The sequence below is a fragment of the Gopherus evgoodei genome, unplaced genomic scaffold (assembly GCF_007399415.2).
Source record: "Gopherus evgoodei ecotype Sinaloan lineage unplaced genomic scaffold, rGopEvg1_v1.p scaffold_88_arrow_ctg1, whole genome shotgun sequence".
Taxonomy (NCBI): Eukaryota; Metazoa; Chordata; order Testudines; family Testudinidae; genus Gopherus; species Gopherus evgoodei.
In genome coordinates, this window is record NW_022060109.1 from 21,683 (window position 1) to 47,268 (window position 25,586).

General features: G+C 64.2%; 1 protein-coding gene across 3 annotated transcripts; it reads right to left on the reverse strand.

The window, feature by feature from the left end:
- EPHB4 (EPH receptor B4) lies at window positions 1-21,280 on the reverse strand. Of its 3 annotated transcripts, none has more exons than XM_030548203.1 (17): window positions 21,234-21,280; window positions 18,150-20,315; window positions 15,480-15,550; window positions 13,541-14,225; window positions 11,675-11,830; window positions 11,120-11,449; window positions 10,303-10,424; window positions 9,272-9,437; window positions 7,787-7,889; window positions 7,567-7,634; window positions 7,243-7,356; window positions 4,589-4,836; window positions 3,420-3,635; window positions 2,662-2,811; window positions 1,873-2,066; window positions 746-901; window positions 1-204 (listed from the first exon to the last, which is right to left on the reverse strand). In XM_030548203.1, the coding sequence occupies exons 2-17, from the start codon at window positions 18,199-18,201 to the stop codon at window positions 81-83; spliced, it is 2,955 nt and encodes a 984-aa protein (XP_030404063.1). In that variant the 5' UTR covers window positions 18,202-20,315; window positions 21,234-21,280; the 3' UTR covers window positions 1-80. The 3 variants fall into 3 exon arrangements, with proteins under 3 accessions (XP_030404063.1, XP_030404065.1, XP_030404064.1); XM_030548205.1 differs by lacking the exon at window positions 21,234-21,280 and adding an exon at window positions 20,953-21,042; XM_030548204.1 differs by lacking the exon at window positions 21,234-21,280 and having other exon boundaries at window positions 18,150-20,366.
- Window positions 21,281-25,586: the final 4,306 nt, after the last annotated feature.

A 25,586-nucleotide genomic window follows, 5' to 3' on the forward strand; every position in this document is an offset into this window, starting at 1 on the left:
GTCAGGGCCCCGTTAGTAACCCGGGGTCCGGTTTGTTCCCAGCTCCGGAGAACCAGGCAGGACTCGACTCCCGGATCGGGTCAGAACCGGCTCCCGGCCGCCCCTCCGGACGGGGCGGCTTTGCTCTGGATTCGCATGTTCTGGACGCTGGAGAGAATCTTCTTCTGGTGGCCGGCCAGGGTCACCCCGATTCGGAGCAGGTCCCTGAGGGGGCAGAGAGATGGGGGGTTAGCAGCCCCCGCATCTCTGTCGGTGCCCCTCACTCCTGACCCACAGCCCCCTGCCCCCCTAGCTCTGCCGGTGCCCCTCACTCCTGACCTGCAGCCCCCCCATCTCTGCTGCTGCCCCTCACTCCTGACCCACAGCCCCCTGCCCCCCTAGCTCTGCCGGTGCCCCTCACTCCCAACCCGCAGCCCCCCCATCTCTGCCAGTGCCCCTCACTCCCGACCTGCAGCCCCTGCCCCCCTAGCTCTGCCGGTGCCCCTCACTCCTGACCTGCAGCCCCCCATCTCTGCTGCTGCCCCTCACTCCCGACCTGCAGCCCCCTGCCCCCCTAGCTCTGCTGGTGCCCCTCACTCCTGACCTGCAGCCCCCCCATCTCTGCTGGTGCCCCTCACTCCCGACCCGCAGCCCCCTGCCCCCCTAGATCTGCCGCTGCCCCTCACTCCCGACCTGCAGCCCCTGCCAGCCCAGCCCAGCCCCCTGCCGGTGCCCCCCCGCCCCACGGCCCCCGGGGGTCGCTCACTCGCTGGAGATCTGGCTGAGCAGCTCGAGGGAGCTGAATCCGGCCGTGCTGAATTTCTCCTCGTAGCAGCCCATGTCGATGGCCTGGAGCCAGTCGCTGACGGAGCTGAAGGAGGCGCTGGGGGGGGCCCGCTGGTCCAGGAGGGGGTGGGATGGCCTGGGGGGAGGGGCTGGGTTAGAGAGGGGCTGCTCTGTCAGAGACCGGGGGGGTTATCCCATGGGGGGGCAGGAATTGGGGGGCCAGCTGCAGCCCCACCCCCAGGGAGCTGAGGGAGGGGAAGGTGCAGGGGGACCCCAGCACAACGGGAGAGTGAGAAAAGGGGGCAGGGGAACAGGTGGCCCCTAACCCCACCCCTCCCTTCCGTCAATCCCCCCCCATTCCTACCCCAGGTCCTGCCGCTCTGAGCCCCCCCATATCCCAGCCGCTCTGAGACCCCCATATCTCAGCCCCCCCAGGCCCAGCCGCTCTGAGACCCCCATATCTCAGCCCCCCCAGGCCCAGCCGCTCTGAGACCCCCCCATATCTCAGCCCCCCCAGGCCCAGCCGCTCTGAGCCCCCCCATATCTCAGCCCCCCAGGCCCAGCCGCTCTGAGACCCCCCCATATCTCAGCCCCCCAGGCTCAGCCACTCTGAGCCCCCCCATATCTCAGCCCCCCAGGCCCTGCCGCTCTGAGACCCCCCATATCCCAGCCCCCCAGGCCCAGCCACTCTGAGACCCCCCATATCTCAGCCCCCCAGGCCCAGCCGCTCTGAGCCCCCCCATATCTCAGCCCCCCAGGCTCAGCCACTCTGAGCCCCCCCATATCTCAGCCCCCCAGGCTCAGCCGCTCTGAGACCCCCCATATCTCAGCCCCCCCAGGCCCAGCCGCTCTGAGCCCCCCCATATCTCAGCCCCCCAGGCTCAGCCACTCTGAGCCCCCCCATATCTCAGCCCCCCAGGCCCAGCCGCTCTGAGCCCCCCCATATCTCAGCCCCCCAGGCTCAGCCGCTCTGAGACCCCCCATATCCCAGCCCCCCAGGCCCAGCCACTCTGAGACCCCCCATATCCCAGCCCCCCTCCCTGCCCAGACCCAGCCGCCCATAATGCCCCCCCCAGGCCCAGCCGCTCCCCGCCCCGAGGGTCTCACCCGGCGCCGTCCCGGGAGACGATGCGCAGACTGGCTGGGTTGCGGATCAGCTTGTCGAGGGAGCTGACGAGCTGGGCGAAGCGGGGCCGGGCGCTTCGCTCCTTCTGCCAGCAGTCCAGCATGAGCTGGTGCAGCGCCGTGGGGCAGGCGGGCGGGGGGGGCAGGCGGTAATCCTGCTCGATGGCGTTGATCACCTGCGAGGATGGCGCGGCTCAGACATGGCGGGGGGCGGAGCTCGACGGGGACCCCTCGCCTGGCGCTGAGATGCAGCCATCTCTGGGGCGGGGCGGATGGTTACCCGGGGACCCCTCGCCCGGCGCTGAGATGCAGCCACCTCTGGGGCGGGGCGGACGGTTACCCGGGGACCCCTCGCCCGGCGCTGAGATGCGCCCACCTCTGGGGCAGGGCGGACAGTTACCCGGGGACCCCTCGCTCGGCGCTGAGATGCAGCCACCTCTGGGGCGGGGCGGACGGTTACCCGGGGACCCCTCGCCCGGCGCTGAGATGCGCCCACCTCTGGGGCGGGGCAGCCGGTTACCCAGGGACCCCTCGCCCGGCGCTGAGATGCGCCCACCTCTGGGGCGGGGCAGCCGGTTACCCAGGGACCCCTCGCCCGGCGCTGAGATGCGCCCACCTCTGGGGCAGGGCGGACAGTTACCCGGGGACCCCTCGCTCGGCGCTGAGATGCAGCCACCTCTGGGCAGGGCAGCTCATTAACAACCACCCAGAATGGCTCTGACCCAGCCCAGGGTGCGGGGGGAGGCTTGGGTGAGGCGGGGGGGTACTCACGTCCTGGTTGGACATGTCCCAGTAGGGCCGCTCCCCGAAGGACATCACCTCCCACATGACGATCCCGTAGCTCCAGGCGTCGCTGGCCGAGGTGAACTTGCGGAAAGCGATGGCCTCGGGGGCCGTCCAGCGAATGGGGATCTTCCCACCCTGGGGACGAGGAGGGTGAGAGAGTCCCAGCTCCCAGCCCCTCAGCCCCCACGCCCCTCCCAGAGCTGGGGAGAGAACCCAGGAGTCCTGGCTCCCAGCCCCGCTCCAATCCACCAGCCCCCACTCCCCTCCCAGAGCTGGAGAGAGAACCCAGGAGTCCTGGCTCCCAGCCCCCCTGCTCTGACCCACCAGCCCCCACTCCCCTCCCAGAGCCGGGGAGAGAACCCAGGAGTCCTGGCTCCCAGCCCCCCCTGCTCTAACCCACCAGCCCCCACTCTCCTCCCAGAGCAGGGGAGAGAACCCAGGAGTCCTGGCTCCCAGCCCCCCCTGCTCTGACCCACCAGCCCCCACTGCCCTCCCAGAGCCGGGGAGAGAACCCAGGAGTCCGGGCTCCCAGCCCCTCCCAGAGCCGGGGAGAGAACCCAGGAGTCCGGGCTCCCAGCCCCTCCCAGAGCCGGGGAGAGAACCCAGGAGTCCGGGCTCCCAGCCCCTCCCAGAGCCGGGGAGAGAACCCAGGAGTCCGGGCTCCCAGCCCCTCCCAGAGCCAGGCAGAGAACCCAGGACTCCTGCCCCCCGAGGCGGCGCGAACCCCGGCGTCCGGGCCCTACCAGGGAGCTGGTGTAGGTGGGGTCGGAGGAGTTCTCCTCCAGGAAGCGGGAGAGGCCGAAGTCGGAGACTTTGCAGACCAGGTTGCAGTTGACCAGGATGTTGCGGGCGGCCAGGTCCCGGTGCACATAGCTCATCTCCGCCAGATAGCGCATCCCCGAGGCGATGCCCCGCAGCATCCCCACCAGCTGGATGGGCGCGAACTGCCCCTCGTTCAGCTGGGGGGCAGACGGGGGCGGGGTCAGCGCAGGGGGCGGGGCTCCAGGGGCAGGGCCCATGGGTTTGGGGGCGGGGCCTCGGCAGCACTGGCGGGACTGGGGGCGGGACCTCAGAGGAGGGGGCGGGCCCCAGGGGTTGGAGGCGGGGCTACAGGGACAAGGGCGGGGCTACAGAATCAGGGGCGGGACCCCAGGGGCCGTGGGGGTGGGGTCACAGTGGCAGGGATGGGGCCCCAGGGAGTAGGGTGACAGGGCCGTGGGGCGGGGCCTCAGAAGCAGGGGCGGGGCCCCAGGGGCTGGGGGCGGGGCTACAGAGGCAGGGGCAGGACCTTTGGGGGTGAGGTCACAGTGGCAGGGGAAGGAGTTGAGCACCCCATTCTCCATGGCCCGGGTGGTTTGGGGGTGTCTGGGAGGTTTGGGGTCCCTCCCCCCATACTGAGGTCCCCCATACCCAGAGGAAGGAGTCGAGCACCCCTGTCTCCATGGCCTGGGTTGTTTGGGGGTGTCTGGAGGGTTTGGGGTCCCTCCCCCCATACTGGGGTTCCCCCGTACCCAGAGGAAGGAGTCGAGCGCCCCATTCTCCATGGCCTGGGTTGTTTGGGGGTGTCTGGGGGGTTTGGGGTCCCTCCCTCTATACTGGGTTCCCCCGTACCCAGAGGAAGGAGTCGAGCGCCCCATTCTCCATGGCCTGGGTCGTTTGGGGGTGTCTGGGGGGTTTGGGGTCCCTCCCCCCATACTGGGGTTCCCCCGTACCCAGAGGAAGGAGTCGAGCGCCCCATTCTCCAAGGCCTGGGTCGTTTGGGGGTGTCTGGGTTTTTTTGGGGTCCCTCCCCCGTACTGGGGCCCCCCGTACCCGCAGGAAGGAGTCAAGCGCCCCATTCTCCATGGCCTGGGTCGTTTGGGGGTGTCTGGGTTTTTTTGGGGTCCCTCCCCCGTTCCGGGGCCCCCCGTACCCGCAGGAAGGAGTCGAGCGCCCCGTTCTCCATGAACTCGGTGAGGATCATGACTGGGGTGCTGCTGGTCACCACCCCCTCCAGCCGGATGATGTTGGGGTGCTCGAACTGCCCCATGATGCTGGCCTCGCTGAGGAACTCCCGGCGCTGCCGCTCCGTGTACCCCCCCTTCAGCGTCTTGATGGCCACGCAGCCCTCCTTCTTCCCGGGCACCTTCAGCCGGCCCCGGCACACCTCCCCGAACTCCCCTGCCGGGCGGGCAGAACGAGGGGATGAAAAGCGGGGTGGGAACGAAAGAAAGAGAGAGAGACAGGAAGAAAGAAATGGGTGAGAAAGGAAACCGAAATAATTAATGAGAAAGAAAGAATTAATGAGAAAAAGAAAGGAATGAGAAAAGAAAGGAAGAAAGGATTAATGAGAAAGAAAGAAAGAAAGAAAAGGGGTGAGTGGGAAAGAAAGAAAGAAAGAAAGAAAGAAAGAAAGAAGTGAGAAAAGAAACAAAAGAATGAGAAAGAAAATTAATGAGAAAAAGAAATGAATGAGAAAAGAAAGGAAGAAAAGATTAATGAGAAAGAAAGAAAGAAAAGGGGTGAGTGGGAAAGAAAGAAAGAAAGAAAGAAAGAAAGAAGTGAGAAAAGAAACAAAAGAATGAGAAAGAAAATTAATGAGAAAAAGAAATGAATGAGAAAAGAAAGGAAGAAAAGATTAATGAGAAAGAAAGAAAGAAAAGGGGTGAGTGGGAAAGAAAGAAAAAAAGAGAAAAGGGGCAAGTGGGAAAGAAAGAAAAGGGGTGAGTGGGAAAGAAAGAAAAGGGGTGAGTGGGAAAGAAAGAAAAAGAAAGAAAGAAAAGGGGTGAGTGGGAAAGAAAGAAGAGGGGTGAGTGGGAAAGAAAGAAAGAAAAGGGGTGAGTGGGAAAGAAAGAAAAAAAGAGAAAAGGGGCAAGTGGGAAAGAAAGAAAAGGGGTGAGTGGGAAAGAAAGAAAAAGAAAGAAAGAAAAGGGGTGAGTGGGAAAGAAAGAAGAGGGGTGAGTGGGAAAGAAAGAAAAAAAGAGAAAAGGGGCAAGTGGGAAAGAAAGAAAAGGGGTGAGTGGGAAAGAAAGAAAGAAAAGGGGCGAGTGGGAAAGAAAGAAAAAGAAAGAAAGAGAACAGGGGTGAGTGGGAAAGAAAGAAAAAAAGAGAAAAGGGGCAAGTGGGAAAGAAAGAAAAGGGGTGAGTGGGAAAGAAAGAAAGAAAAGGGGTGAGTGGGAAAGAAAGAAAAAGAAAGAAAGAGAGAACAGGGGCGAGTGGGAAAGAAAGGAAGAAAAGGGGCGAGTGGGAAAGAAAGAAAGAAAGAAAGAAGTGAGAAAAGAAACAAAAGAATGAGAAAGAAAGAATTAATGAGAAACAGAAATGAATGAGAAAAGAAAGGAAGAAAGGATTAATGAGAAAGAAAGAAAGAAAGAAAGAAAGAAAGAAAGAAAGAAAGAAAGAAAAAGAAAAGAAGAAATAAATGAGTGAGAAAAGAAACCAAAAGAATTAATGAGAAAGAAAGAAAGAATTAATGGGAAAAAGAAAGGAATGAGAAAAGAGAAAAAAGGAAGAAAGAAAGGAATGAACGAAAAAGAAAAGAAAGGAAGAACAGGAGAGGGAGAAAGCGGGAAGGAACCAATGAGTTGAGAGAGAAAAAGAGAGAACGAGACTGATCCAAGCAGAAGTGGGAATGAGCCGGGAGACAGAAAAGGGAGGAAGAAAACGGCGAGGGAGGAGGAATGAAAGAGGGACAGAATGAGGCGGGAGAAAGAAGGAAGGAAACGGTGAGTGGAGCCGAGAAAAGGGGGGAAGGAGACAGAGCGAGACGGGGGCAGCGAAGGCCGAGCGGCGCCGCGGGAGACGTGAAGCGAAGGAACGAACAAGGCGGGTGAAAGAGGGAACGAAGAAGTGGGCTGGGGCGGAGAGAAAGGGGGGACCGAGCCGGACGAGCCAATGAGCCGGGACAGGAAAAGGGACCTGGGCTTGGGGGGGGGGGGGTAGAAGAAATCACCGCCCGGTTTGCAGCGTGGGCCCCCCCCCGGGACCAGGGGCGGTGGATTTTGGGGAGCAGAAGCCGTGAACTTGGGGGTGCAGGGGGCTGGGACTCAGGGATAGTTTGGGAGTTCAGGGACCGGTTTAGGGGTTATGGGGCTGGGGGGGTTCAGGGGGGTCGGGGCTCGGGGAGTTCAGGGGCCAGTTTGGGGGCTCAGGGGCCAGTTTGGGGGCTCAGGGCGGTCAGGGCTCAGGGGAGTTCAGGGACCGGTGTAGGGGTTATGGGGCCGGAGGGGTTCAGGGTGGTCGGGGCTTGGGGGAGTTCAGGAACCAGTTTAGGGGTTCAGGGGCTGGTTTGGGGGTTCAGGAGGGTCAGGGCTCGGGGGAGTTCAGGGGCCAGTTTGGGGGCTCAGGGGACTCAGGGGAGTTCAGAGGCCAGTTTGGGGGTTCAGATGCCAGTTTGGGGGCTCGGGGGTCAGGGCTCAGGGGAGTTCAGGGACCGGTGTAGGGGTTATGGGGCCGGAGGGGTTCAGGGTGGTCGGGGCTTGGGGGAGTTCAGGAACCAGTTTAGGGGTTCAGGGGCTGGTTTGGGGGTTCAGGAGGGTCAGGGCTCGGGGGAGTTCAGGGGCCAGTTTGGGGGTTCAGGGGGCTCACCGGCGCCGATCACCTCCTCGATTTTCACGTAGGAGACGTCGATCTCTTTGGCGAATTCCCGCACGGCCTCGTTGGGGTCCTCGTAGGTGAAGGGGTCGATGTAGAGTTTGGTGCCTGAGGAGGGGGGGATCCCGGGGGGGGATGGTTAGAGCCGAGCGCCCCCAGACCCAACCCCGCCGGCCACTCACTCCCACCCCCTCCTTCTGCCCTGGCCCCCCACTTGCCCCCTGCCCTGCCCCCTACTTGCCCCCAAACCCCACCCCTCTTCCCTGCCCCCTTGCTCCTCCATCTCCCCCCTGCCCCCCCATTCGCCCCCCCACTCACCGTGCCCAATGAGGTACTGGCCGTGTTTGTCCGAGTATTCGGGGTCGCGGCCCCCCGCCCCGTGTTTCCTGCCGGGGGAGGGAGAGAGAGTTGGGGGGGCCGCCAAGAACACTACCCCCGGAACCACCCTGGGGAGAACGTGGCCAGCCCCAGCCCCCCTGGCCCTTCCCTGCCCCCCAATCGCCCACCCCCACGCGCACCGGGTGTGGGGGGGTCTCACCTGATACAGATCACAGCCACTGCCACCACGGCCAGCACCAGCAGGGCCCCCACGGCGGCCGCCCCCACGATCAGCCCTAGCTGCTCCGCCCGGCCCCCCGCCTCTGGGGAGAGAGACGCCGTCAGGGGGCTGCCCCGAGGTGGGGGTGGGTCAGGCCAGCATCACCCCCAACCCGCTTGGCTCAGGGGGAGAGACGCCGCCCGGCCTGGCGGGCGCTGAGAAGCCCAAGGGCCTGGGAGGGGAAACTGAGGCAGGCCGCCTGCTGCACTGGAACAGGTCACGGGGGGGGGGGCAGGCCCTGACCTGCCCACGGGGGGCAACGGGAGCCAGCCCCTGGGACGCTGGGGCACATCCTGGCGGGCAGACGGGGCGGCACTAGGAACCCAGATGGCAGATGGGGAACACCGGCATCGTGCATCCACCCTCTCCGGCAGCCTGCTGTCACGGGCAACCTGGCACCCCCGTGCAACCGTCTTCCTTGTGCAACCTCCCTCCTCATGCAACCTGGTATCCCCGTGCAACCTCCCTCCTCATGCAACCTGGCATCCACGTGCAACCTTCCTCGTGCAACCTCGCTCCTTGTGCAACCTGGCACCCGCCTGCAACCATCCTCCTTGTGCAACCTTCCTCCTCATGCAACCTGGCATCCCCGTGCAACCTTCCTTGTGCAACCTCCCTCCTTGTGCAACCTGGCACCCCCGTGCAACCGTCTTCCTTGTGCAACCTCCCTCCTCATGCAACCTGGTATCCCCGTGCAACCTTCCTCGTGCAACCTCCCTCCTTCTGCAACCTGGCATCCACGTGCAACCTTTCTCCTGCAACCTCCCTTCTCATGCAACCTGGCATCCCCGTGCAACCTTCCATCTGCAACCTCGCTCCTTGTGCAACCTGGCACCCACGTGCAACGTTTCTCGTGCAACCTCCCTCCTCGTGCAACCTGGCACCCACGTGCAACCTTTCTCATGCAACCTCGCTCCTTATGCAACCTGGCACCCATGTGCAACCATTCTCCTTGTGCAACCTCCCTCCTCGTGCAACCTGGCACCCCTGTGCAACCATCCTCCTTGTGCAACCTCCCTCCTCGTGCGACCTGGCAGCCCTGTGCAACCTTCCTCCTCGTACAATCATTCTCCAGGTGCAACCTGGCACCCACGTCAAACCTTCATCCTCATGCAACTTGGCACCCTCGTGTAATCTGGTACCCTCGTGCAACCTTCCTCCTTGTGCAACCTGGCATCCACGTCAAACCTTCATCCTCATGCAACTTGGCACCCTCGTGTAATCTGGTACCCTCATGCAACCTTCCTCCTCGTGCAACCTGACATCCACGTCAAACCTTCATCCCCGTGCAACCTGGCACCCCCATGCAACTGTCCTCCACGTGCAACTTGGCCCTGGGCCCAACGCCCGGCGTGAGCGTCGACACCCATTGGAACCAGACGCTCCGGGGGGGATTCAGGCCCGGGGGGGCGGGGGGGCACTCACCACTGCCCTGCATGGGGACGAGGAACTCCGGCCCAAACTCCCCGTAACCGGCCTCGGAGCGGGCGCGGACCTGCACCCCATAGGACGCCCCCCGGCGCAGCTCCCGCAGCGTCACCTGGGCCTCCGACGCCTTCATGAACATAGGGGACTCCCCGCCCGGCGTGCCCTGGGGGGGCGTGGGGGGTCGGTCCCTGCTCCGCGGTGCAGAGACCTCCCCTCCCCCACTGCCCCCCTCCCGATCCTCCCCACAGCCCCCCAATCCCCTCCCCAACTGCCCCCCCTCCAATCCTCCCGGCAGCCCCCCAATCCCCTCCCCTGGTCCCCTCCCCAACTGCCCCCCCTCCGATACTCCCCACAGCCCCCCAATCCCCTCCCCAAATACCCCCCCTCCGATCCTCCCTACAGCCCCCCAATCTCCTCCCCAGGTCCTTTCCCCCACTGCCCCCCTCCGGATCCTCCCCTCGCCCCCCCACAGCCCCCCAATCCCCTCCCCCGGTCCCCTCCCCAACTATCCCCCTCCAATCCTCCCCACAGCCCCCCAATCCCCTCCCCCAGTCCCCTCCTCAACTGCCCCCCTCCAATCCTCCCCACAGCCCCCCAATCCCCTCCCCTGGTCCCCTCCCCCACTGCCCCCTCCCGATCCTCCCCTCGCCTCCCCACAGCCCCCCAATCCCCTCCCCTGGTCCCCTCCCCAACTGCCCCCTCTCCGATCCTCCCCACAGCCCCCCAATCCCCTCCCCAGGTCCCTTCCCCTACTGCCCCCTCCCGATCCTCCCCTCACCCTCCCAACAGGCCCCCCAATCCCCTCCCCTGGGCCCCTCTCATTCCCTCCCCTCCACAGTCCCCCTCCTCATCCTCCCGTCACCCCCCACAGCCCCCCAATCCCCTCCCCTAGTCCCCTCCCCCCGCAGTCCCCATCCTGATCCCCCCCACCTCTGATCCCTGACCCCCTTCCCCTGTCCGCTCCCCCAGGTCCTCTCCATCCCCCCCGAGGCCCCCTCCCCCCACAGGCCCTTCTGACCCCCCCTCACCTTTTCGTAGTATTTCACCTCGTAGTCCAGGATGCGCCCGCTGCGGGGGTGGGGCACCGGCCAGCTCAGAACCATCCCGGTGGTGGACAGAGACCCCTGGACCTTGTCCACGGGCGGGGGCACTGGGGGCAGACGCCAAGTCAGGGCTGCGGGTCGGGAGTGAGGGGCGCCGGCGGGGCTGGGGCTGCGGGTCGGGAGTGAGGGGCGCCGGCGGGGCAGGGGGCTGCGGGTCGGGAGTGAGGGGCGCCGGCGGGGCTGGGGGCTGCGGGTCGGGAGTGAGGGGCACCGGCGGGGCTGGGGGCTGCGGGTCGGGAGTGAGGGGCGCCGGCGGGGCTGGGGGCTGCGGGTCAGGAGTGAGGGGCGCCGGCGGGGCAGGGGGCTGCGGGTCGGAAGTGAGGGGCACCTGGCGGGGCAGGGGGCTGCGGGTCGGGAGTGAGGGGCGCCGACGGGGCAGGGGGCTGCGGGTCGGGAGTGAGGGGCGCCGACGAGGCTGGGGGCTGCGGGTCGGGAGTGAGGGGCACTGGCGGGGCAGGGGGCTGCGGGTCGGGAATGAGGGGCACAGGCGGGGCTGGGGGCTGAGGGTCGGGAGTGAGGGGCGCTGGCGGGGCTGGGGGCTGCGGGTCGGGAGTGAGGGGCACTGGCGGGGCAGGGGGCTGAGGGTCGGGAGTGAGGGGCACTGGCAGGGCTGGGGGCTGCGGGTCGGGAGTGAGGGGCGCCGGCGGGGCAGGGGGCTGCGGGTCGGGAGTGAGGGGCACCGGCAGGGCTGGGCTAACAGGGGCTGCAGGTCGGGAGTGAGGGGCACCAGGCCAGTTCTCACCATCCTTGGTGGTGGTGACGTTGACCAGCTCGGCCTGGGGCGGGTTGGGGCTCAGGTCCGACACCCCATTGACGGCCTGGATCTCGAAGGCGTAGGTGACGTAGGGCTGCAGGCCCTGGACAGTCACCCCCGGCTCCGCCAGCCCCGCTGCGCTGGGGGCGAAGGTCAGGCGGGTGCAGCGCTGGCAGGGCCGCCCCTCGGGGCACTCGGAGCAGAGCACGTTGTAGGTCACGTCCCGCCGGCCCCCGCTCTCCAGGGGCTCACTCCAGGCCAGCACCACCCCCGAGCCGTTGATCTGGGGCACGATGCTGCGTGGGGCCGAGGGGGTCGCTGCAGAGGAGAGGAGAGATAGAACCCAGGAGTCCTGGCTCCCAGACCCCCCTGCTCTGACCCACCAGCCCCCACTCCTCTCCCAGAGCCGGGGAGAGAACCCAGGAGTCCGGGCTCCCAGCCCCCCCTGCTCTGACCCACCAGCCCCCACTCCCCTCCCAGAGCCGGGGAGAGAACCCAGGAGTCCTGGCTCCCAGCCCCCCCTCCCCTCCCAGGGTGACTCACTGGTGCAGGGGGAGCTGGGGGGGTCGGCGCTGGCACGGAAGTACCCATTGCGGCAGGAGCAGATGGAGGCGCCGGGCGCGGAGGAATGGCTGTAGGGGGGGCAGGGCTGGCAGAGCCCCTCACCCTGCGCGGCCTTGAAGGTGCCGGGGACACAGGCTGGCGAGACAAAAAGGGTCAGACGGCACCTTCCTGGGAAACAAAGGGTTAAAGAGCCCCCGCCCCAGAGGTGGGCGCATCTCAGCGCCGGGTGAGGGGTCCCCGGGTAACCAGCTGCCTCACCCCAGAGGTGGGCACATCTCAGCGCCGGGCGAGGAGTCCCTGGGTAATCGGCCGCCCCACCCCAGAGGTGGGCGCATCTCAGCACCGGGCGAGGGGTCCCTGGGTAACCGGCCGCCCCGCCCCAGAGGTGGGCGCATCTCAGCACCGGGCGAGGGGTCCCTGGGTAACCAGCCAACCCGCCATTGGAGAACCCGCGATTCAGCCTGCCAGCCTGGAACCCAGGTGTCCGGGTCCCCCCAGAACCCAGGTGTCCGGGTCCCACCCTGGGAACCCCGTGTCCGGCAGTGCCAAACCCTGGCTTCCAGTCCCCCTGAACTCCGGTGTCCATCTCCGGTGTCCGCACCCGCCCCCCCCAGAACCCAGGCATCTGGCTCCCCATCCAGGGAACCCAGGCGTCTGGGCCACCTCGGAAGCCCAGCATCTGCTCCCCCTTCCCCCCCGAACCCAGGTATCCAACTCCGCATCCAGGGAACCCAGGCATCCGGGCCCCCCAGCTCAGAACTCAGGCATCCAACTTCGCATCCAGGGAACCCAGGCATCTGGGCCCCCCAGCTCAGAACTCAGGCATCCAACTTCGCATCCAGGGAACCCAGGCGTCCGGGCCCCCCAGCTCAGAACCCAGGCATCCAACTCCCCATCCTGGGAACCCAGGCATCCGGGCCACCTCGGAAGCCCAGAGTCCACCCCGCCTTCCCTGCAGGACCCCGGCGTCCGGGTGCCCCCAGAACCCAGGCATCCAACTCCCCATCCCAGGAACCCAGGCGTCCGGGCCCCCCAGCTCAGAACCCAGGCATCCAACTCCACATCCAGGGAACCCAGGCATCTGGGCCACTTTGGAAGCCCAGCGTCCGCCCCCCCTTTCCCCCTGAATCCAGGCATCCAGCTCCCCACCCTGGAAACCCAGGTGTCCGGGCCCCCCCAGCTCAGAACCTAGGCATCCAACTCCCCATCCTGGGAACCCAGGCATCCGGGCCACCTCGGAAGCCCAGAGTCCACCCCGCCTTCCCTGCAGGACCCCGGCGTCCGGGAGCCCCCAGAACCCAGGCATCCAACTCCCCATCCTGGGAACCCAGGCGTCCGGGCCACCTCGGAAGCCCAGCGTCCGTCCCCCCTTCCCCGCAGGACCCCGGCGTCCGGGAGCCCCCAGAACCCAGGCATCCAACTCCCCATCCTGGGAACCCAGGCGTCCAGGCCACCTCGGAAGCCCAGCGTCCGTCCCCCCCTTCCCCGCAGGACCCCGGTGTCTGGGCGCCCCCAGAACCCAGGCATCCAACTCCCCATCCTGGGAACCCAGGCGTCCGGGCCACCTCGGAAGCCCAGCGTCCGCCCCCCTTTCCCCGCAGGACCCCGGCGTCCGGGTGCCCCCAGAACCCAGGCATCCAACTCCCCATCCTGGGAACCCAGGCGTCCGGGCCACCTCGGAAGCCCAGCGTCCGCCCCCCCTTCCCCGCAGGACCCCGGTGTCTGGGCGCCCCCAGAACCCAGGCATCCAACTCCCCATCCTGGGAACCCAGGCGTCCGGGCCACCTCGGAAGCCCAGCGTCCGCCCCCCCTTCCCCGCAGGACCCCGGCGTCCGGGCGCCTCACCTCGGCACTGCGTGTTCCCCTCGGCGGCCTCGTGCCCGGCCAGGCAGACGCAGCCGGCGGGCGCGTGCTCGGCCCAGCGCCCGTCCTCCCGGCAGTACATGCTGAGGGGCCCGGGCCCCTCGGGCTCGGCCCCGGCCACGCAGGCGCCGGCCACGGGCGTCACCAGCTCCCGGGGCACCGTCTCGGGGAAGGCGGCCAGCCGGGCCACGGCCCCGGGGCACTTTTTGAAGTAGAGCCGGACCCCCAGCAGGGCCATGCAGGCGCCCTGGTCCTGGAAAGCCACGTAGAAGCCGGTTTTGCTCAGCGGCCCGAGCCGCAGGGTCTTGACGTTGACCTTCCCCGTGGCCTCGGCCCCCGGGCGCTTGCGGGTCAGGTGCTCGGCCGCCACCGTGTCCACCTTGACCCAGGGGTTCTCCAGCCAGGGCGGGTCGGTGGCCGTGGCCAGGTCCCGCTCGGCCTCGTAGAAGAAGACGTTGAAGGTTTCCTTGCAGGCCCGGGCCGGGCGCGGGAGGGAGAAACACTCCACCACCGTGTAGCGCAGCTCGGCGTAGACGTGGGTGGCCCCCCGGCGGGGCACGAACCCGCTGCGCAGCCAGGCCTCCCGGCCCGGCCCCTCCACCGCGCACACCTCGAAGGTGCGCACCGAATGCTGGCGTTCCTCGTCCAGCCCGCTCAGCTCCTCCCACTGCCGGGGGGCAGAGAGCGGGGGGGGCAGGGGGGGCAGGGGGAGGAGACGGGGCAGAGAGCGGGGAGTTTGGAGGGGAGGTGCAGGGGGTGGGAGAGATGGGGGGATGGGGTGCACGGGGAGATGGGGTGCAGGGGGTGGGAGCGATGGGGGATATGGTGCACAGGGAGATGGGGTGCATAGGGAGATGGGGTGCAGGGGGTGGGAGCAATGGGGGACGGGTGCACAGCGAGATGAGGTGCAGGAGGAGATGGGGGATAGGGTGCAGGGGGAGGAGACAGGGCAGTGAGCAGGTGATTAGGAGATGGGGTGGGGAAGATGGGGTGCAGGGGGAGGAGACGTGGCAGACAGCAGGCAATTTGGAGATGGGGTGCCCGAGGAGATGGGGAATGGGGTGCACAGGGAAGATGGGGTGCAAGGGGTGGGAGAGATGGGAGATGGGGTGTACAGGGAGATGGGGTGTAGGGGTGGGAGCAATGGGAGATGAAGTGCACAGGGAGATGGGGTGCAGGGGGTGGGAGAGATGGGGGGATGGGGTGCAGGGGCCGGGAGAGATGGGGGGATGGGGTGCACGGGGAGATGGGGTGCAGGAGGTGGGAGAGATGGGGGGATGGGGTGCACGGGGAGATGGGGTGCAGGGGGTGGGAGAGATAGGATGGGGTGCATGGGGAGATGGGGTGCAGAGGGTGGGAGAGATGGGAGATGGGGTGCACAGGGAGATGGGGTGCAGGAGGTGGGAGAGATGGGAGATGGGGTGCATGGGGAGATGGGGTGCAGGGAGTGGGAGAGATGGGGGATGGGGTGCACGGGGAGATGGGGTGCAGAGGGGGGGGAGATGGGGTGCACGGGGAGATGGGGTGCAGGGGGTGGGAGGGATGGGAGATGGGGTGCACGGGGAGATGGGGTGCAGGAGGTGGGAGAGATGGGGGGATGGGGTGCACGGGGAGATGGGGTGCAGGGGGTGGGAAAGATAGGATGGGGTGCAGGGCAAGGAGACGGGCAGAGAACAGGGGAGGGAACATAATTCAGTCAGCGGGGGGGCTAAACACCCAGCACCCCCTATTCCTCTACAGGCCCCTCCCAACATGCCCCCACATGCCCTCCCGCCTCCCCAGAACCCACCATGCTCCCTGATGCCTGGGATCCCCCCATCTCACGGAGCCTGCGACCCGCCCGGCCCCCTCCCCCCACACCTCCTTCACCTGCCCCTCCCCCTGGCCCCCACCTGCCCGCGGCTTCCCCCCGCCCCCTCACCTGGCCGTCCGTTTGGGGGTACGTCGTCCACTTCAGGTCCGACGTCTCCAGCCAGGTGTTCAGCAAGGTCTCTGGGAGACAGAGAAGGAGGGGGGAAGGGTTATGGTCCGGAGTGAGGAGCGGAGAACCCAGGAGTCCTGGCTCCCAGCCCCCCCTCAGAGCCAGGGAGAGAACCCAGGAGTCCTGGATCCAGCACCCCCCGCAGCCGGGGAGCAAACCCCTGAATCTTTTCCCATGCAGACAGAACGCTTCCCCCCCATGCACACAGGTGCTGTGGGGTGGGGGTGATGCGTCATTACGGGGTAAATCTGAGTCTGTTCGGGCCGAGGGTCTGACCCAGGGGAGCCGCGTACTCCTGGGGTACACAGAGGCCTTCCTGGGGGCACACGGAGACGCCTGTCTTGCTTTCCCGCAGGCTGCGGCCTCCTTCGCACGGCTATGGTGCCATGTGCTTGCACGGCCCTGGTGCTGCATGCTCGCACGGCCGTGCGAGGTGTCTGTCCCACTCAGGGGCCACATGGGGAAACCAGCAACCGGCCGGACTCCAGGGCAGGGACTGGCTGGCTCAGAGGGGTGGGGAATGGGGCAGGGGCCTGTCCCCTCTAGGGGGCACCGCCTCCCACCCGGCCCCAGGGCAGGGACTGGCTGGCTCAGGGGGGCAGGGGCCTGTCCCCTCTAGGGGGTGCCGGCTCCCACCCGGCCCCAGGGCAGGGACTGGCTGGCTCAGGGGGCAGGGAACGGGGCAGGGGCCTGTCCCCTCTAGGGAGTGTCGGCTCCCACCCGGCCCCAGCTCCAGCCCCCCCCCAGCCCCTTCTGGGCCTCCCGGCTCCAGCTGCCAGACCATGACCCCTCCCCCCCAATCTGTTTTCTCCTCTGTCCCAGGCTAAATCCATGCCAGATGTGAACGAACTCCCGGCCGCTGCGCCCGCCCGGCTTCCCAGAACGGGGTGGGTTGTTCCCAGCAGAGGGGGGCTCAGAGCCAGGACGCCTGGGTTCTCTCCTTACTGGCAGCCCGCTTCGCACCAGGGCCACAGGCTGCGAGTTCGAATCCTGCCAGACCCCCCAAAGAATTGGGGGCGGGAGAAAGGAGTTAAATCGCTGGGCAAGGAGGAGTGTTCCCACTTCATGTGACTAACAGTGGCACGAGAACCCAGGAGTCCTGGCTTCCAGCCCCCCCACTCTAACCCACCAGCCCCCACTCCCCTCCCAGAGCCGGGGAGAGAACCCAGGAGTCCTGGCTCCCAGCCCCCCTGTTCTAACACACCAGCCCCCACTCCCCTCCCAGAGCTGGGGAGAGAACCCAGGAGTCCTGGCTCCCAGCCCCCCTGCTCTAACCTATAAGCCCCGCTCCCCTCCCAGAGCCAGGGAGAGAACCCAGGAGTCCTGGCTCCCAGCTCCCCCTGCTCCGACCCACCAGCCCCCACTCCCCTCCCAGAGCCGGGGAGAGAACCCAGGAGTCCTGGCTCCCAGCCCCCCGCTCTAACCCACCAGCCCCCACTCCCCTCCCAGAGCCGGGGAGAGAACCCAGGAGTCCGGGCTCCCAGCCCCCCCTGCTCTAACCCACCAGCCCCCACTCCCCGCCCAGAGCCGGGGAGAGAACCCAGGAGTCCGGGCTCCCAGCCCCCCTGCTCTAACCCACCAGCCCCCCCTCCCCTCCCCTCCCCTCCCAGAGCCGGGGAGAGAACCCAGGAGTCCTGGCTCCCAGCCCCCCTGCTCTGACCCACCAGCCCCACGCCCCTCCCAGAGCCGGGGAGAGAACCCAGGAGTCCTGGCTCCCAGCCCCCCTGCTCTGACCCACCAGCCCCCAGTCCCCTCCCAGAGCCGGGGGGAGAACCCAGGCGTCCTGGGCTGAATGGCTGGGGGAGAAAGGGACGGAGCGAAAGACAGAGGCGAAATCCAGGAGTACGATCCATCTGCCAAGGCCTTTCGGGGGGCAGGGGGAAAGAAGGGCCGAGATGGGGGGCGCTAATGAAGGAGGAAGGTCTCCGCCGGGGCTGGGCCATGAGGCCGCAGAGTTTTCAAAGGCAAAAGAAAAAGTTCGTTTGGCGGAACAAACCACCTTCCGCCTCTTTTCTGCAGCGGATTTTGCGCGAAAGAAACAGTCCTGGCTCCCAGCCCCGACCCACCAGCCCCCTCCCAGAGCTGGGGAGAGAACCCAGGAGTCCTGGCTCCCAGCCCCCCCTGCTCTGACCCACCAGCCCCCACTCCCCTCCCGGTGTCGGGGAGAGAACCCAGGAGTCCTGGCTCCAGCCCCCCCTGCTCTGACCCACCAGCCCCCACTCCCCTCCCGGAGCCGGGGAGAGAACCCAGGAGTCCTGGCTCCCAGCCGCCCCTGCTCTGACCCACCAGCCCCCACTCCCCTCCCAGAGCCGGGGAGAGAACCCAGGAGTCCTGGCTCCCAGCCCCCCTGCTCTGACCCACCAGCCCCCACTCCCCTCCCGGAGCCGGGGAGAGAACCCAGGAGTCCTGGCTCCCAGCCCCCCTGCTCTGACCCACCAGCCCCCACTCCCCTCCCAGAGCCGGGGAGAGAACCCAGGAGTCCTGGCTCCCAGCCCCCCCTGCTCTGACCCACCAGCCCCCACTCCCCTCCCAGAGCCGGGGAGAGAACCCAGGAGTCCTGGCTCCCAAAGACGCAGAAACCTGCCCAAATCCCCCGCAATTTTCACTCACCCTCCACCGCCTGAGTGAGGGGAAGCCAGAGACAAAGCAGCCAGAGCTCCATGGCCGGGTCGGTCCCGAATTCCTGGCCAGGGGAAAAGCTGCTGTCGCGAAATCCTGATCAACCAACCGGAGGGGGGGAGAGTAAATCCCCAGTCGGGGAAACTTTACTCCAGAAAAATAATCCTTTGCCCAGAAACACGGCAGCCCCAGCCCGCCCTGATCTGGGACAACTGAATCCCCCAGATTTCCCTCTCTCTGGAAGGACTCCGCTACCCCCAGATAGCTGGAAAATTCGACCCCCAAGAATATTTACGTCCTAATAACTGACCAAGTCTGGAAAAGATTAACCTCTGAATACATTTCTGGCGTGGAAAAATCAACTCCCTCCCTCCACAATTTTTTTTTCTAATCTAGAGGAAATTCTCCCTAGGCTAACAAGCGAATCAGCCCCCCCAAAGGTCCCTAATCTGGAAAAACTCAGCCCCCAAGCGCCTTTCGTCGAGCACAAAATGGACACCCCATTTCCCCCTAGTCTAAAGGGAAACGATCACTTTTCCCCCAGTCGGCAAAAATGGAAACCCCTAAATGTCTCCTAAACTCTGAAACTTTTAATGCTCCATTGTTGCCCAGTCCAGAAAGTTTTAACTCCTCAGTTTGTCTGACTCCCTGATTCCCCCAACTCTAGAAAAAGGAAACCCTGGGTTTTCCCCGCCCCAATCTACAAAAATTAAACCTAGATTGCACCCTGATCCAGAAAAATAAAGCCAGACTTCTCCTCAATCTAGAAAAAAATAAACCCTGATTTCATCCCAATCCAGAAAAAAAACCCAGATTTTGCCCCGATCCAGAAAAAATAAACCCAGAAATCACCCTGATCCAGAAAAAATTAAACCTACATTTCTTCCTAATCTAGAAAAACAACAACCCAGATTTCACCCTGATCCAGAAAAATTAAACCCCAAAACCACCCTGGTCAAAAAAAATTAAACCCAGTAATCACCTTGATCCAAAAAAATTAAACCCAGAACTCACCCTGATCCAGAAAAATAAACTCAGAGTTCTCCCCAATCTAGAAAAAAATTAACCCAGATTTCACCTCAATCTAGAAAAAAGTTAAACCCAAATTTTGCCCCGATCCAGAAAAAAATAAACCCAGAAATCACCCTGATCCAGAAGAATTAAACCCAGATTTATCCACAATCTAGAAAAAGTGAAGCCCAGATTTCACCCAATCCCAAAAAGAATAAACCCAAATTTTGCCCCAATCCAGAAAAAATAAACCCCTGATTCCGCCCTGAATTAAACCTGAATTTCTTCCTGATCCAGAAAAATTAAACCTAGATTTATCCACAATCTAGAAAAAAAAGTTATGCCCAGTTTTCACCCTGATCCAGAAAAGATTAAACCCTGATTACATCCCAATCCAGAAACAATAAACCCAGATTTTGCCCTGATCCAGAAAAAAATCAAATCCCTGATTTCACCCTGATCCAGAAAATTTAAACCTAGATTATTTCCCAATCTAGAAAAAAAATAAACCCAGATTTTGCCCTGATCCAGAAAAATTAAACCTGGATTTCTTCCTGAGCCAGAAAAATTAAACTGAGATTTCTTCCCATCTAAAAATATTAAATGCAGATCTCACCCAAAGCTATAAAATTACCCCAGATTTGTCCCCAGTCAAGGGGGGTGGGAACAAACCCAATCTAGAAAAAATAATCTCAAAAATAAATTTCTTGTGGGGGGGGGGTCAGGTTTCCCTACAAACGTGGACTCTGGCAAATCAACGGAGACAAACACCGTCCGGCTAGAAAAACTGGATTCTCCAAAACTCGCCAACCCTGGCAAAAAGTTGGTTCTGGAGAAATTCCTGAGCCAGGATCCCCTAGAAAAGTCCAGCGTCTCGGAGCTCCCGAAAAGTCGTGGGGCTCCGGAAACCTCTCGAGTCAGGGATGCTTTGACTCCCGGCCAAGGGCCCGTTTCTGGAATAGCTGGTCCCGAAACAATCCCGAAACAATGGGCGAGTCCAGAAAAGTGAAACCGCCTGGCTGGACTAGACGCGCTCCCACGAGCTGGTCCCGAGTGGGGTGTAGGGGCCCGGTCCTGGTGGACAAAGGAAGCCCAAAAACTGCAGAAATTGGGGGCGAGGGGGGACCCCAGGATTTTTGGAGGCAGCTGGAAAAAGAAAGAAAGACAAAAACAAATAGCATCCAGGCAGGGGGAAGGCGTCTGCGCTTGGCTCAGGAGCCTGCCCCCTCCTTCCCGCTCTTTGCAAGAAGCACCCCCAATTTCCTCCCTGGTCCCCCCAAATCTGCAGCTCCCCCCAAACATTTGCAAAACTAAGCAAAGCCGGAGCCAGGTGTCAGCAGACTGAGCAATTTCTTTAGGCCCTGTGCAGCTCAAGCAGGACCCCAATATTCGAGGCCCCTGAAATATATAGGACCCCCCCCAACATGGGATAGCACTGCCTCTGGCCGGCGAGCCCCCTTCCCTCACACCTGGGGCACGCAAGGCCTTTTGAAGATGTGCCCCCCAAAAGTTTTTCCCAGTCCCCCAAAGTGGCTGCCCTCAAAGGTGCCCCCCCAATCTTGCTGAGAACCCCCCCCCGAAACTCTTGGCCGAGCGGTGGTCCCCCCCTCTCCCCCAGAAATCCCGCCCAGCAACGCTGCACCCCTAAGCCTCTGCAATTATCCCCCCAACCTTTGCACCCCCCCAAAGCCTCGTCCCTCCAGGGGGACACCTGGAACTTTTTGCCAAGGGTCCCCCCCAAAACCACTTTCCGGACCCACAAGTTCTTTGCAATGTTTCCCACCCTCAGATCTTCGCACAGCTCAGCCCCACCCTCCAAAAATATTGGGGGGGGGGGCAGAATGAGTCTTCGTCCTGCCCGACAGCACCCCGAGATCCTGGCTGGGGGGGACCCCAAAGTTTGCAAACCCGCCCCCAGCCGCGACTCGCTGCCCCGGGCCCCTGCCCTGAGCTCCTGGGTGCAGAGCGGTGGGGGGGCGAAAATCCCCCCCCAAGGGCCCCCCTCGCTCCTGCCCTGGGGATCCCCCCAAACCCCCGCGCAGCCCCCGAGTTCCCCCCGCTCACCCCGGGCTGCGGCTCGCAACTTTCTGAGCCCGGCGGCGGGGGGGAGGGGAGGGGTCTGCGGAGGGGCGGGGTGTGGGGGGGGTTTACACAAGGGGGGCGTGGGGCTCTGGGTGTGTGTGTGTGTGTGTGAACAGTTGTTGCAGGCTGCGCTGTGTGTACCGGGGCAGCACGAGGTGTTGTGTTGAGTTGTGTGTCTGTGTACAGGGGTTGTAGCAGGCTGTGTGTGTGTGTGTGTGTGTGTGTGTGTGTGTGTGTGTGTGTGTGTGTGTGTGTGTGTGTAGGGGTTGTTGCAGGCTGTGTGTGTGTGTGGAGAGGGGTTGTTGCAGGCTGTGTGTGTGTGTGTGTGTGTGTGTGTGTGTGTGTGTGTGTGTGTGTGTGGTAGTTGCAGGCTGCGCTGTGTGTACCGGGGCAGCACGATGTGTTGTGTTGATTTGTGTGTCTGTGTACAAGTGTTGTAGCAGGCTGTGTGTGTGTGTGTGTGTGTGTGTGTGTGTGTGTGTGTGTGTGTGTGTGTGTGTGTGTAGAGGGGTTCTTGCTAGCTGTGGGGTGTGTACTGGGGCAGTGTGAGGTGGGGTGTGTGTGTGCGCACACAGGGGATGTTGCAGGCTGCGGGATGTGTGTGCGTGTGTGTAGAGGGGTTGTTGCAGGCTGCGTGTGTAGGGATTGTGTGTACTGGGGCAGTGTGAGGTGCTGTGTGTGTGCTGTGTGTGTGTCTGTGAGCAGAGGGGTTGTTGCAGGCTGCGCTGTGTGTACGGTGGCAGCGTGAGGTGTCTGTGTATGTGTAGAGGGGTTGTTGCAGGGTCTGTGTGTGTGTGTAGGGATTGTGTGCAGTGGGTCAGCGTGAGGTGGTGTGCTGTGTGTGTGTGTGTGTGTGTGTGTGTGTGTAGGGATTGTTGCAGGCTGCGCTGTGTGGGGTGGGCCCTGCTTTGAGCAGGGGGTTGGACTAGACACCTCCCGAGGTCCCTTCCAACTCCGACAGTCTGTGGTTCAATGAGCCTGTGTTGTGTTGTGCTCTGTGTGTGCGCTGGGGAGGGAGGTGCAGTGAACTGGGCGTGTCCCCCCCTGCTGGCTGCCATGGGAACTGCCCCTGTGTGTCAAAACCCCTGTACTGCCGACACCCGAGGGTGATGTGGCTGCATCTCAGCACGGGCAAGGGGTCCCTGGGTAACCGGCCGCCCCGCCCCAGAGGTGGCTGCATCTCAGCGCCGGGCGAGGGGTCCCTGGGTAACCAGCCGCCCTGCCCCAGAGGTGGCTGCGTCTATGCACCGGCAGAGCTGGGGGGCCCAGAGCTGGGGGGGGGGGACAACTCTTCACATGATTCCCTAGTCAGAGGTGGATGATGAAATGTGGAGGGGAGCGGGGAGCCAGGACTCCTGGGTTCTCTCCCCGGCTCTGGGAGGGGAGTGGGGGCTGGTGGGTCAGAGCAGGGGGTGCTGGGAGCCAGGACTCCTGGGTTCTCTGCCTGGCTCTGGTCTCCTCCTCCCTGAGGGTGACAGAGAGGGGAAGATAAAAAGAGACGTTAAAAACACCCCACAAATGCAGCCCAATAAGGAACATCTGGACAGATGTGTCAAAGAGACGAAGGAACATCCCTGCTCCCCCCCCCCGCCCAGCCCTGCCGGTGCCCCTCACTCCCGACCCGCAGCCCCTGCCAGTCCAGCCCTGCCCCCACCCCCAGCCCTGCCGGTGCCCCTCACTCCCGACCCGCTGCCAGCGCAGCCCTGCCCCCACCTTTTAATTGGAAGCAGCCCCAATTTATAGGGTGATTGAAGAAGCCGGGCCCCCCCAAGCGCCCCACTCCCCACCCCCCGCTGGCCAGGGGTCTGTTTCCTGACCCCTCTGGCCTGGCAGGGCTGGGTGGGGAGATAAGGCCGGGGGAGCCCGAGGGGGGGGCCCCCAGGGTCTGTCTGCGCTGGTGCCTCCCAGTTTCCATGGGGCCGGGGCCAGGATCGGGGGTAAAGAGCTCATGGCAAATGAGCGTTCATTGGATGGGCTGGCTCCTGGGAGTAACAGGTCTCAGATGGGGGGGAGGCAAGGACACAGCCCCCAGCACCCGCCCCACAGCCCCCTCCGCGCACGGCCCCTCCCCAGCTACTAACATGGCCCCCCCCCAGATCTTGGTCTGGGCCGAGTTGGGTATAAAATCTCCTTCCCCCCACACCCCCTCTTCCCCCCCCACTCCCTCCAGCGCCATCCGTCAATCCCCTCCGCCCCCCCCATCCCGCACCATGGGGCCCAGGGCCTGTGCCACCCTCCCCACTCCCTGCCTGGTGACCCCAGCTGTTATAACCACCCCGATCTCAGCCAGGGAGCCGGGACGCCTGGGTTCTCTGCCCTACTCTGGGAGGGGAGTGGGGGCTGGTGGGTTAGAGCAGGGGGGGGGCTGGGAGCCAGGACTCCTGGGTTCTCTCCCTGGCTCTGGGAGGGGATGGGGGCTGGTGGGTTAGAGCGGGGGGGAGGCTGAGAGCCAGGACTCCTGGGTTCTCTCCCCGGCTCTGGGAGGGGAGTGGGGGCTGGTGGTTAGAGCAGGGGGGGCTGGGAGCCAGGACTCCTGGGTTCTCTCCCTGGCTCTGGGAGGGGATGGGGGCTGGTGGGTTAGAGCGGGGGGGAGGCTGAGAGCCAGGACTCCTGGGTTCTCTCCCCGGCTCTGGGAGGGGAGTGGGGGCTGGTGGTTAGAGCAGGGGGGGGCTGGGAGCCAGGACTCCTGGGTTCTCTCCCCGGCTCTGGGAGGGGAGTAGGGGCTGGTGGGTCAGAGCATGGGGGCTGGGAGCCAGGACTCCTGGGTTCTCTCCCCGGCTCTGAGGCAGGTAGCTTCTGCCCACAGCCGGGGTGCAGAGACCGGATTCCCTCCTGACTTGTCTCTGATGTGCCCCCCTTGCCCTGCCACCGTGTGGAGGCAGGGGGCAGCGGAAGGGGCAGGGTGGGGTGTCCAGGGCCTGTTTTCCTTGGGCTGGTTGGAGCCAGGCAGGAAACCTGCTCAGAGAAGAGCGAACCACAGGCCCCCCCCAGGTCAATGCCGGGGACAGGGGAAAGCCAAAGGGTCTGGTCACTCTCAGGCCCTCAGCAGCTCCCAGCTCCGGTGGGGGTGTGTGTGTGTGTCCCGGGCCAGAGCTGCCTGCCCCTGCTCAGCACAGGCAGTCATGGCAAGGCCCAGAACCCAGGAGTCCAGGCTCCCAGCCCCCTGCTCTACCCATTGGCCCCCGCTCCCTATTCTCCCGGCAGTCAGGAAATTCCCTTTGTTCTGCCGTTTCCGTGGGAGGGGAGCGGGGTCAGGGCAGGATGTGACATCTCATTTCCCCAGCTCCTCTGGCTCCGCTAGTCCCGCGGCCCCTGACCTGCCCCGGGGCTCCAGCTACTCCAGCCCTGGCCGCTTCCAGAGGTGGGCGTATCTCAGCGCCGGGCGAGGGGTCCCTGGGTAACCGGCCGCCCCGCCCCAGAGGTGGCTGCATCTCAGCACCGGGCGAGGGGTCCCTGGGTAACTGGCCGCCCCGCTCCAGAGGTGGCTGCATCTCAGCGCTGGGCGAGGGGTCCCTGGGTAACCAGCTGCCCCGCCCCAGAGGTGGCTGCATCTCAGCGCCGGGCGAGGGGTCCCTGGGTAACTGGCCGCCCCGCTCCAGAGGTGGCTGCATCTCAGCGCTGGGCGAGGGGTCCCTGGGTAACCAGCTGCCCCGACCCAGAGGTGGGCGCATCTCAGCGCCAGGCGAGGAATCACACCTCCCCTCGCTCCCTCAACCCTGCAGGAACCTAACCATTATCTGGGCAGATGAATGTCTGGCACCAGAGGTGGAATTTCCTGGACAGAGGAAAAAATAAAACATAATAGATTCTGCTGACTGTCAGATTACACTGGGGAGACGAAGGGCTGGCAGATCTGAGGTGTGTGTGGGGGTGGGGAGTTGGAGAGCCAGGGGGCATGTGATCTTCTTGTGGATGCCATGAATTTAGGGACAAATACCCCCAAACAGCCCAAATCTATCTAGAGAAGGGGGGGCTGGGAGCCAGGACTCCTGGGTTCTCTCTCTGGCTCTGGGAGGGGAATGGGGGCTGGTGGGTCAGAGCAGGGGGGGGCTGGGAGCCAGGACTCCTGGGTTCTCTCCCTGGCTCTGGGAGGGGAGTGGGGGCTGGTGGGTGGGGGAGGGAGGAGCTCGGACTCCTGGGTTCCTTGCACCTTATGTTCACAAGGGGCGGGGCTATTACTTTCCCTTTATCACATGACAATGGGGAGGCAAGATGGCCTCCCCCAGGTTGGCATCGGTCCCTGAACACGTGACCCACGGGGGCCACAGAGGCCAAAGGAACCAAGATGGCCGCGCCCATGGGGGCTGCAGTGCAAAATGGCTTCACTGGTTCCCT

Coding starts and splice junctions, on each gene's coding strand:
- EPHB4 (XM_030548203.1), bottom strand. CDS start 18,201: ATGGAGCTCTGGCTGCTTTGTCTCTGGCTTCCCCTCACTCAGGCGGTG. Junction 9,438..10,302: donor AGGTGAAATACTACGAAAAG/GTGAGGGGGGGT, acceptor ACGCCCCCCCAG/GGCACGCCGGGCGGGGAGTC. Junction 7,890..9,271: donor CGTCCCCATGCAGGGCAGTG/GTGAGTGCCCCC, acceptor CTCTCTCCCCAG/AGGCGGGGGGCCGGGCGGAG.